Here is a 12519-nt window from a genome sequence, read left to right on the forward strand (position 1 = left end):
CAAGCTCGTTTTTCAGTTCTATCAGTACTCTAGGATGAATACCATCCGTCCAGGAGATTTGCTACTCTTCAGTTTGCCGAACTGCCCCAATACGTCCTCCAGGTTTACCGTGAAGTCAGTAAGTTTCTCCGACTCGTCCGCTTGAAATACCATTTCCGACACCGGTAACCCAACCAAATCTTCCTCGGTGAAGACCGAAGCAAAGAATTCATTCAGTCTCTCCGCTACGTCTTTGTCTTCCTTGATCGCCCCTTTTACCCCTCGGTCATCCAGCGGCCCAACCGATTCTTTTGCTGGCTTCCTGCTTTTAATATACCGAAAAAAAATTTTACTATGTTTTTTTGCCTCTAATGCTATCTTTTTTTCATACTCCCTCTTGGCCTTCTTAATCTGCGCCTTGCATTTGCTTTGACACTCCTTATGCTGTTTCTTGTTATTTTCAGATGGTTCCTTCTTCCATTTTCTGAAGGCGTTTCTTTTAGCCCTAATAGCTTCCTTCACCTCACTTTTCAACCAGGCCGGGTGTCTTTTGGACTTCCGTCTTTCTTTTCTAATTTGCGGAATATGTATGGCCTGGGCCTCCAGGATGGTATTTTTGAACAGCGTCCACGCCTGTTGTACAGTTTTTACTCTCTCAGTTGCCCCCCTAAGTTTTTTTTTTTACCGTTCTTCTCATTTTATCATAGTCTCCTTTTTTAAAGTTAAACGCTAACATATTTGACTTTCTGTGTACAGTTACTTCAAGGTCGATGTCAAAACTGATCATATTATGGTCACTGTTATCAAACGGCCCCAGTACCATAACGTCCCTCACCAGATCATGCGCTCCACTAAGGACCAAGTCTAGAATTTTTCCTTCTCTCGTCGGCTCCTGCACCAGTTGCTCCATAAAGCTGTCCTTGATTTCATCAAGGAATTGTATCTCTGTAGCGTGTCCCGATGTTACATTTACCCAGTCTATATTTGGATAATTGAAGTCACCCATTATTATCACATTGCCCATTTTATTCGCGTCTCTGATTTCTTTTATCATTTCTGTGTCTACCTGCTCATCCTGGCGAGGCGGACGGTAGTACACTCCTATCACCATTTTTTTCCCTTTTATACATGGAATTTCAACCCACAGTGATTCAAAGGTGTGATTTGTGTCCTGCTGAATTTGTAATCTATCTGAGTCAAGGCTCTCGTTAATATACAATGCTACCCCTCCACCAGTCCGGTCCACCCTATCATTACGATATACTTTGTACCCCGGTATGACAGTGTCCCACTGGTTATCCTCCTTCCACCAGGTCTCAGTAATGCCTATTATATCCAATTTTTCATTTAGTGCAATATATTCCAACTCTCCCATCTTATTTCTTAGACTCCTAGCATTTGCATATAGACATTTCAGAGTATGTTTGTTGTTCTTATTTGCATGATGCTTAGTACCTGACACTATTGATTTGACATCTTTTGTCTGATCTTTAGTTGTATTTAAGGGCACCTGGCCTACCACGGTCTGTTGTGTAACCTCACTATCCAGAAACCCTATCTTCCCTGTTTGTGAGGTATCTTTGCAAGATACCTTTTCCCGAACCATGCGCTTTTGAGCGACTGTCGGCCTTCCCCCCATTTCTAGTTTAAAAGCTGCTCTATCTCCTTTTTAAATGCCGACGCCAGCAGCCTGGTCCCACCCTGGTTAAGGTGGAGCCCATCCTTTCGGAATAGGCTCCCCCTTCCCCAGAATGTTGCCCAGTTCCTAACAAATCTAAAACCCTCCTCCCTGCACCATCGTCTCATCCACACATTGAGACTCTGGAGCTCTGCCTGTTTCTTGGGCCCTGCACGTGGAACAGGTAGCATTTCAGAAAATGCTACCCTAGAGGATCTGGATTTGAGCTTTCTACCTAAGAGCCTAAATTTGGCTTCCAGAACCTCTCTCCCACATTTTCCTATGTCATTGGTACCCACATGTACCAAGACAGCAGACTCCTCCCCAGCACTATCTAAAATCCTATCTAGGTGACGCGTGAGGTCCGCCACCTTCGCACCAGGCAGGCAAGTCACCAGGCGATCCTCACGTCCACCAGCCACCCAGCTATCTATATGCCTAATGATCGAATCACCAACTACAACAGCTGTCCTAACCTTTCCCTCCCGGGCAGCACTTGGAGACATATCCTCAGTGCGAGAGGATAGTACATCCCCTGGTGGGCAGGTCCTGGCTACAGGAGTACTTCCTACTTCACCAGGGTGATGCTCTCCTTCTAGGAGACCTCCCTCCTCCAAGGTAGCACAAGGGCTACTAGACTGGAGGTGGGACCTCTCTACAACATCCCTGTAGGTCTCCTCTATGTACCTCTCTGTCTCCCTCAGCTCCACCAAGTCTGCTACTCTAGCCTCAAGAGAACGGACATGTTCTCTAAGAGCTAGGAGCTCTTTGCATCGGGCGCAAACATATGACATCTCACCAACTGGAAGATAATCATACATGTGACACTCAATGCAAAAGACTGGATAGCACCCCTCTCGCTGCTGGACTGCTGACTCCATCTTAGTGTTTTTGAGTTTTCCAATATTTTAAAACTTGCTACAGTATTAAGGATATTAGCCTAATATAAAAGTGTCTTTTACTTTATATAGTGTATTGTTTGATTTATTTAGTATTTCCTTCTTAGATAGTAATGAAATGTATTTAAAACTCTATAAGAGCACTCCTTGCTTGTTACCCTAATTACAATAACTGACTATAAATGAGGAGTTGTCCTAGGGGTGGGTGGGAATACTAAATTAGATCCTGCAGTGGCTGTTAGATTCTATCTGTTAATGCTGTGGTGCAAGGCTTTTAAAACTAAGTGGAAAAGACTATGGAGATTAGCTGTTTTCTGTTAGCTGTTGAAATTTGCTTTTTAAGTTTGCCTAACACTAACCTACAATTCCTCCTTTAAACCCCAATCTTTAAGTTCCCAAAGCACAAGCAAAGTAGCGTTCACTTACCAGAGAAATGTCCTCTTCTCTCAGAACTTCTCAGAAAGAAAGTTCAGTGGGACCTTCCCTCTTTATATATTTTTGAATCTAAGGGGCCTCTTTTGAGCAACCTATGCTCAAATTTTACTTTACTGGGGTGTCTTGCTTTTCCCTACAAGAAAACACTTGGCAAAGAGAAATTTAGAATCAGGCTCCTGGTCCTATGTGGAAGGGATTGAATGTACACATCCCATACTGCAAAAAAATATTTTTAAGCGCTTAGGAGAGCACCTAGCATGCTGCCGTTCCAAAAGCATCAATGCATGCATTCAATTTCTCCAGGCCCAGAAAGAAAGGACTTCCTCCCCAATCCATACCCCAAGAATGAATCATTTACCCAAGACCCCAGCTTTACGGAGAAACAATACTTGTGAACAATTGCGGATACAAAAAGCTTCATATTTATCCAGTAATAGTGCTGCTGGAGAGAACAGCAACTCACATCCCAGTTACCTCCTAAGATAATTTAAGACAGCTCTCCAGAAAATGTTTACCTTCTGACAGCCCCAAAAAACATGAAAGAATGAATTATGACCCTGCTGACATTCCTGGCAGTTCGGGGTCTCCACTGTCCCAGCTTTAAACATTCATTTTTTTGTAAAATATGCCCTGTGTAATATACAAAACTGGCATTCCCTCATCTCAGCACTCACAAGATCTCTGGGATATGCTTAGTTAGCTTAGAAGGGTCTAGAGAAGTAACCAGCAACCCTAATTCCTGACTCCACTAAGCAACAAGTTCATCATAATTCCAAGTAGGTGAGACCAGCTGCAAAGCTTTATATAGACCAGAAACCAATAACCCCCCATCTCGAAATTTATCAAAAAACGTCTGCAAGCGCATACCCTGAGAAGGAGAGAGGGTGGTCAAATCCAAAGAATGTATATAATGATGCAGTTGGTGATAAGCCTCTGCAACCCCCCTCGCTTGCAAGAGAGCCCAAGAAAGCAGGCATCAAGTGATCACACAGCTTCAGCCCCCTTATAATGTGTTGCACCCTTGTTTTGCACGTATTGTAACAATTTTAAGTATTTCTTTTGGTACTCTATTGATAAGACATTCATGTATTCCAACCTTCTCTGTGCTACTTTCCAAAAGTAAGTGTCCTGTTGTACTATAAGGTTGTAAATTGCAAACAAGGTATAGTTTTAAAAAGATTAAGGGCACAATATTCAGCCAGTGGTGATCACAATTTGCTGACTGCCACTTATGTTAAACCCAGAAATTCAATGCTGGACCATATCCAGGCACCGGCACTGAATTTCCATGTTTCTGGAGCCAGCTAATGCATAGCTGGCAATATTCCACACTAATCGGCTATGGGTTACTGTACAAAAATAGAACTGACTCTTATGCGGACCTATTCATGTCATTAATCTGGCTGGTTAAGAGTTGAATATTGGCACTTAACTGGCCAGGTGCTGACTCCATCCCCAGAACACCCCCAAAATAGTCAGTTTTCATTTCAGCACTAACTGGTTATTTTCAGCAGCACTAACTGGTTAACTGCTGCTCAAAATTAGTGGTTAGCCACAAACAGAGGATTTAACCAGCCAGGAACCATATTTGACCAGATAAATCACTTTGACATCAACCCTTAAATGTTAACCAAAGAGTCTGGTTTTTACATGATAAATGCTGGGTCAAAGATCACCCCCAGAAACTTCATCTTGGTTTTTAAACTTGGATTAGACCAGGCCATATTAGTTGTCTTAATCCAAAAAAACTCAACCTTCTCATTTAACTACAACTCATTGTAAAGCACCCACATTCAAATCTCCCTCAAATAACCCAGCGCACATTCCAATTGCTACTTTCACTTTTGGCCCAACATCAAATAAATAAAGACACCATTAACATAATGGGAAAACCGAATACACAATATCTAATTATAGATACCAAGGACTGCAAAAAGAGGTGTTAATATGTGTCCCAGCTTGAGACCCATCCACTGGAATAGTGGTGGGCCGATTTACATAGCTTAAATTGCAGAAAAGCACTGACTAGGCCTGAAAATCTGAAGATGGCCTTGTAGCTGAGCGCCAGCGAAAGCAGGGCCGCTTGGTGAGCCTTATAAAAAAATTGTGTGATAGTCAAATACAGTGTAAGTGCTAAGATGGAGGAATTAATGGCAAGGGTTGTAAGAAGTTTGGTTCATAAGATGGAGTCTGTCTTTGTAAAGATGGCACCCAGAATCACAAGATATAAAACTGATCTCTCTATATTAGGAAAGATGTTTACAAGTCCGGAAATTGACGTTATTAAGAAATATCAGGAAGGGGGGGTAGGTGGGCACCCGACCTGCGGTTAAGTATGATTCACAGATGAAAAAAAAAAAAAAAAAAGTGTCTCTCCATTGAATTGTATGGGCAGCAAAAACTATTTAAGAAATGTAAATCTGAGTTGAAATCGGAGTCCTTCCCCAACGCCAGTCAGACGGCGAAGCTACGGTCAGTTGAACTGAGATCTGACTGACGTGTGTACCAGCTTGAAGTTTCAATTGGTGAGAATAAAGACTATTTCTATCACTACCCTTCTCTAGTCTGAGTTTCAATCTTTTGATTGTCTATCTGTCTCTTTGAACAGTCTCACACAAATAGTGTGCACACAAGTAAATTATCTTTCACTCATCTATACATTATGTGGGAAAATAAATGGCCAAAGATTCACCTAGACCCCAGAGGCCAGAAAGTCAAGGTCCTGGGGCTTAAATTTGAACTGCGCCTTCTGTCACCCCCTCTCTGCCTCCGTGTCAAAACTCTGTCCCCGTGGAGAGGGGTTCCCCAACACCCCAGAGGGGTTCCCTGGAGGTCTAGAGGGGGGTGGTTTAAACAGAGGGTAAAAGCCTGCAAGCCACTCAAGGTGGGGGTGGGAGTGAGGTAGGGCAATCTAGATCTCTAAAACCTACCCTCTAAAACAATTTTTTTTTTGAGATCAGTATTGCAAACATGAGTGGAACCATTGCCAAGTCTGACCATCAATACCAAAGTTGTTTTAAAAAATGGTCTATACAATCAAATGAAGCCATCAAATCAAGCATGAAATCAACTGAATCCTCTCCGTATTCTAAACTACAACTTAACTCATCCAGCAGTGCTACAAGTTTGCTTTTCATGCCATTTACCATCTTCAAAGGTCTATCAGAGTCAATAGATAAGGTCAGGCATTCAGAAATGTGTCTGCCTACTTTAAGTAGATAGAGGATCCCCCTCTGAAATTATGAGCTTTCTTTGAAAATTGGAATAAAGTGATTGTGGGTTATTTGAAAATGACCCGCACTATGTAAGTGTTTGCATGCTATTGAATGAACATAGCAGATCTGCTAATTGAGAAGATGAAGACATCACTTAAAATTATTGTGAAAGAATGTAAATCCAAGTATAGACCATTGTTTACCACTCTGATTTACATTTATTTTAGTATTTTATAATAAGTTTGCTTTACTTATATTCATATTCTACATCCCACTTGCATTCTATGCATTATTATTCCTTTCTTTTGCTGTGTTTCCCTAGGTGGTACTACCTGCTGCATTTGTTTGTTTGTCACTTATATTTTCAATGGTCTTGCCCCCATTTGTGGAATACCCTAGCTTAGAGTTACAACCTTGGATGTATGGATTTCAGCGTACATTCATCAGGTGAGTAATGACTTAAAATTAGAATTTACAAATAAAGAAACATTTTTTTCAAGTGCTTTTCAAATGTACCATATCTTTCAATACACTTTGCTTAATATATCATTCCTTAATGTCTTCACCAGAATCCAGAACATGTGGGTTGTGCTCATGTATCAGCAGGTTGAGAAAGAGAATACATAATTGTGTAGTCTGCCTTATAAGGTCAGTGTGCAACTCCCACACTTTAGTATTTCTCTGTCTCCAGCAGGTGGAAGACAGTGTTTGTATAGCAGTGCTGCTTTTGTGTCTGCTGCCCTTCAGTGACAACATTTGTAAGTCTCTGGTCTGTCACTGCACACTGAAAAGGAGACTTTCCAGCCCCCATAGAGAGTAGGAAGCACCATGCTCATTGTGGCTCATGTTACAGTGCTTTGGGGCACTGTGCTTTGTGTCACTCTTCAGTCTTTACTCAGCTAGTTCCTAGTGATGATCCTGAGAATGGCACTTTGGAAGCCTTTAGGAAACTTTCTTTAAACCAGGGAAATATTTTAAATTCGACTGGACCAACCCACGGCTTCCTCACAGAAATTGCAGGAATGGTGACCATTTTGTTTCCCTGCTTTTTTTCTTTTGAGGCAGCTCTATTCTCCAGTGTTCATCAGCAACACAAGGGTCTGCAACTATGGTTTTCCAGAGCTCCAGAGACTCTCAGGCTATGTCATTGGGTGAGGGTATTGGGTTAGTTTCAAGTTTTATTAATATTTGATTTACCACCCTTTAAAGTCCTTTCAGAGCAGTTTACAATAATATAACTTTAAAAAGAAAGAAGGGACTTACAGTATATGCTAGGAAGGAAGATAAGTAGTATGGCAGATCTCAGAGTTTCCTAGTGCAGATTCCTTGAAATATATATATATATATTTAAATTATTAACCTCTATTGACTTTGTTCTTTTGCTGCTTCGGGCTTATTTACTTAAGATCTCAAGTTTCTCAGCAGCCTTCTGTCTCTGCTAGCTTCCCTCAGGAGGTTCCTGCAGCTCAACACATTTGCTTGGAACTCTTAGAAAACTGGAATTCAAAGTCTGTAGTTTTAGATGTTCCCTCAGACCAGTTACCTTCTTTAGTGGCCAAAGCTTCTTAGGAAGTCTTTGGAAGAAGGAGAGATTCCTTGTAGTGAAAGTGAAGAGCCCACTCTTTCAAGACTGCTTAAGAGATAGGAAGCTTCCAGCTCTGATTTCTAAGTCCCTATATATTTTTAGTATTGCCCATTCTATTTAGCCAGCACTCTTCAGGAAAGCTTACAGATGACATCTTTGGTGATGTACCTCCTTTTAATCTCTAGGCTGAATGTTAAATTCCAACAAGAGCAAATTGACTTCCTCTAAGACTTTGGAGTTTTTAGGAAATAAATTATTTTTCTTCTGGATCACAAGATATAGAAGCAACCATCACAAATTTTCTCTTTTGCAACAATAGTCACCTTGAGCTCTGGATTACATGCAAGTGCTGGGCTTCATTGCAGTAACATTGAAAGTAGTTCCTTGGTTAAGGGCGGCCTCTTCCCTTCCTTACTCATTGTTCGCCCATTTCTCATACCTACAAAGTTCATCTTCCTTGGACCAGGCAAGCACTCCAGCATGTTGTGGTGGCTTGGGCTGCAATCTTTTGAAAATAATAGGCTTGTTGGCTTCAGATTGGGTGGTAGTCACTACAGATGCTAGCCTGACAGGCTGAGGAGTGCACAGAAAAGGTCACATAGCTCAAGGCAAATGGACTTCCTCAAAGGTGTCCTGGCTGATCAATTGGTTAGAACTGAAAGTGATTTCCAAAGCACTGTTAGCCTTTTCTGACCTTCTGCAGGGGAAGGCTGTGAGAGTATTTTTGGACAATTCCACAGCAATGGTATATTTCAACAGGTAAGGTAGAACTCAAAGTATCTTTCTAGCTTTATAGGCACATCATCTCCTCTAATTGATAGAAAATCATAAATCAAATCTATTTGTAATCCATATGTTCAAATAGATATCCCCAGCAGGCACTTGCTGGATCTGGGGGAGTGGAAGTTGTCAAACACAGCCTTCAATCTTGGATCTGATAGTTTTGAAAGAGATTGCCAAATTTCCTTGTTTCTTCATTCAACACAGTGATCTGTGAACTGTATTAAGTGCTTAACAGAGTTTAATAAAAGGGCCCCTAAAATTTCCCTGATGCTTAGAATCTGACTTTTCTTTGCATGGACTCCTGAAACGAAGCCATGATGATTATTTCCCTATCAGAAAGAAATGTATTCTAAAATTATTTTTTTCATTTCTAATGTTCACAATGCTTTTTCTTTTTGTGGGATCACATTATCTTCAACAGCAAGATCATTGGTCTGAACAGCTTTAGCATCCTTTTGTTGCATCAAGACACATCCATATGCCTTATATGTTATGGTTGGTCTTTCATTTTCCAATCCAAATTGAGACACTGGTCTTCTTTTGCCATATTTCCTAACAACTCTGTCATGGTAACAATATACCCCTAAGGCTTCTTGAGTTGGATCACATTTAAAGTACCAAAATATGTCAGGAATGATGCCGTGCAAAATAGTGCCTACTCATACTTTAGTATGTAAATCAATTGAGTTTAGTATATAGGGAATAGTGTTATAACCAATCGTCTAGGGCAAGTAGGGGCCTATTTTGAATAGATACATAGGCATCTAGATGTCTTAATAAAATGAACTTAAATAGACACCTGTTTGGACTCCCAACCTAGATAACCTGATATAAAATTACTGTAACCCTGGCCCCACTTAAATAGTCCAGGATGCCAGCAAAGCTCTTCAGGTCAAGCACCCAGACCAGGGTCCACAAAGAGTACTGCCTCTGATATGCTGGGTGCAGGTCGAGGGGTTTTGCCATCACCTATTTTAGTTTTAACACAGTCTAGGAAAGGATCCACTCTCACACCTGGGTTGATTTTTTTTATAAACGTGAAACTTTACTAACAGGAACGTAATAAGAGCTTCAAACACCAACCATGTTTATAGTCTCTTGAAGTGTAAGTACCAAACTGGGGGTAAATGCAGTCTCCTTAATGTTCACTCTGCACTGAACATTCAGGCCCATCCCATCCAGAAAGACAACCCAGGGCTGCAGCTTGCCCGCTTACTCACCAGGCAAGTGTTCTGCTGGGCGTTTCCCCGGCTGCCAGAGTGGATCCAGGACCAGACCTCCTGTACGTCCTTCCACCCAGAGGTACGGTTTCCCTCACCCACCTCTGGACCAAACAAGTCTCGTCCCTGCTCCGCTCTTGGTAGGGGTATTCTCTCTTTCTCCCTCACCTGGAGCCTCCTCACTTCAGCCTCTGCTCTCCAGCAGAGGTCAATTTGTGACACCAGCCCCTGCTTCTACTGCTGGTTAGGATACCCCCTGAACTCCTCAGGTCCTGGTGGAAGCTTGGGCAAGCAAAGACCCCGCTTGCAGTAGGGCAAGTGCTTTTATCACCTCCCAGCCCCCCCCCCCTCAATTACCACCCACTGTCAATCCTTAAAGTATCATTTCCCACATATCATTTTACTATAACTGTACCAACACACATTCAACTCATATTTTTTTTCTTATATTTGTACCCCGCGCTTTCCCACTCATGGCAGGCTCAATGCGGCTTACATGGGGCAATGGAGGGTTAAGTGGCTTACCCAGAGTCACAAGGAGCTGCCTGTGCCTGAAGTGGGAATCAAACTCAGTTCCTCAGTTCCCCAGGACCAAAGTCCACCACCCTAACCACTAGGACACTCCTAGCTGGATACATCCCTCCCCCCAGCAGACTGTCACTCCCCAAAATTCCTCCCAATCAGTGGCTAGGAGCTGACTAGTCTCTAGTAATCCCCTGGGGAAAACTCACCCAGAAAGACCTTGCCCCATTACCAGTTTCTCCAGAAGGGCTACATTACCATTTTTATATCTGTGGGGAAAATGCTGTTAAGGCATAAGAATTGCTATAGTTGGATAGAGCAAAGGTTCATCTAGCCCAGTATCTTGCTTCTAACAGTGACTAATCCAGGTCATGATTATCTAGCAGATTCCCAAACAGTAGCAAGATTCCATGCTACTTACCATCAACAGGTCTACCTTAATAATGGTTTATGTTTAAATAGACCCCATAGTTTTTACCACTTGTTCTCTGTCAAGGTACCCTAAGTTCTCTAATCCTTTGACAATCCCTTAGTCCAAATCATATTCTCCTGGGCGACTGCCAAAGAAATTAGCAGTCACAATAATTTATATTACAAACAAACAAAAACCAAGAATGGCTTTTAAAAATCATACTAGGTTTCTATACAACATTTTTAACACTATCTTGAAATAACAAGCTGAGAAACCATAGCCTATAATAAACTTGCAGGTGTACTCTTGGACTGGAAAATAACTTTTCTCTGACTGATATGAGATGATCTACCTCAGTTATGGTACTGAGTAAGACAGGACATGTTTGTTACAATTGCCAGAAAGGAACATGATCATAGTTTTTTTTTTCTTGACTTCTAAAGATGAAAACCTCATAAAAGTTGTTCATACTGTAAATGACAGATGGACAGATTCAAAAAGCCCTTAGAAAGCTTGAAGATTCTCCTGCAGCTCTCTGAAGGAGAGTTAAAAAATAGAACCTAATGAAGATGTGCAAAAAAGAAAAAAAAAATGAAAACACACAGTAGTTTCAGCTATACTCTTTAGTTTCAAATTGTATCTCTTTAATATGAAATCTGTCACAGATGGGTGTATTGTTTAATCACCATGCTGTTTAATTAGCTTGGAACACACTGTAGATGAGGAACACACATTCCCTTGACTACCTCATGTCCTTAGGAAAATACTGAAACATTAATTGAATCTTGTGTTTGTTTCACAGCAATGATGATCCTGCTAACGTTCAAGTGTCACATGTGATAGATTCCTTGACAGACAATCCTGGGTTTGGGACGCGATGCATGAGAGATGACCCCATTCTGTGAGTTTCAGTTTCACAAATTATTTAATGCCTTTGCCTCGTTGCCTATTTAAATTATCAATCTCTTGTCGAAATAGGAGAGTTTGATAGATGCTTTCAGAGACAGCGGGACACCATTGTGAATCTGGATCATATTATCATTAATCCTTCTGTTAAATCCCACAACGCCCCTGCCCAATAAAAAAAATGAAAAATTAAAAAAAAAAGCTGTTTAAAATAATGTGTGCAGCCTAAAGAAAGTTTCATAGTGAGGATTATGTATGAAACACATCTGTTTTATAATTGGTAATTACAATATGCACACTAGGATAGAACTAAGCCAGAGCTTACAACAGCTGTGAAAATTAAAGGTGTGTATGGTTTTACTCAATAAAGATTTTTTTTTCAAAAGTACAGAGTGGAGAAAAGTCCTTTTGGAATAAAGTCCACTGACTGCTAGTATTCTTCAGTTCTGGAATCTTTCAGTTTTCCTAGTACTTGCTTCCTTAAGTGCAGTGTTTATATATCAGTTTTCCCAATATGGTCTCTAGAAACAGGTGAAAATATTTAGAACCAAATTTCAGTAGTTGAATTTATAATTAAGGTGAGATACTGCAAAAAGAAAAAGGAAAGTTTTTGCCATTTTCTGTAGCAAGTGTAGAAATGTTCTCATTAAATATCCAATTCATGGCACATTCACATATGTATATGTGAGCTGGAAAATATGGTTCTTGTCCTTAAAAGTATCATATCAGGTCACTCGTCTATCTGCCAAAGACTTGAGTTCAAACTCTTCACTGGGATTTCTGTCAGGTAGCCAGCCTCTGGCCAACTCAACCATCCATCCACTTTTAGTTAGTAAAGGAATACCCACCCTTAGCCAGGTGTAACAATAACTGGGGAACTCAATG

General features: G+C 41.0%; 1 protein-coding gene across 1 annotated transcript in view; it reads left to right on the forward strand.

The window, feature by feature from the left end:
* Positions 1–12519, forward strand: part of LOC115462091 (phospholipid-transporting ATPase ABCA1-like) — a 451679-nt gene that overhangs the window by 214563 nt on the left and 224597 nt on the right. The window contains 2 exon segments of the mRNA XM_030192130.1: positions 6529–6653; positions 11531–11629. Of these exon segments, the coding sequence (XP_030047990.1) occupies positions 6529–6653; positions 11531–11629 (224 nt within the window).

This window comes from Microcaecilia unicolor, chromosome 2 (assembly GCF_901765095.1).
Source record: "Microcaecilia unicolor chromosome 2, aMicUni1.1, whole genome shotgun sequence".
Classification (NCBI taxonomy): Eukaryota; Metazoa; Chordata; class Amphibia; order Gymnophiona; family Siphonopidae; genus Microcaecilia; species Microcaecilia unicolor.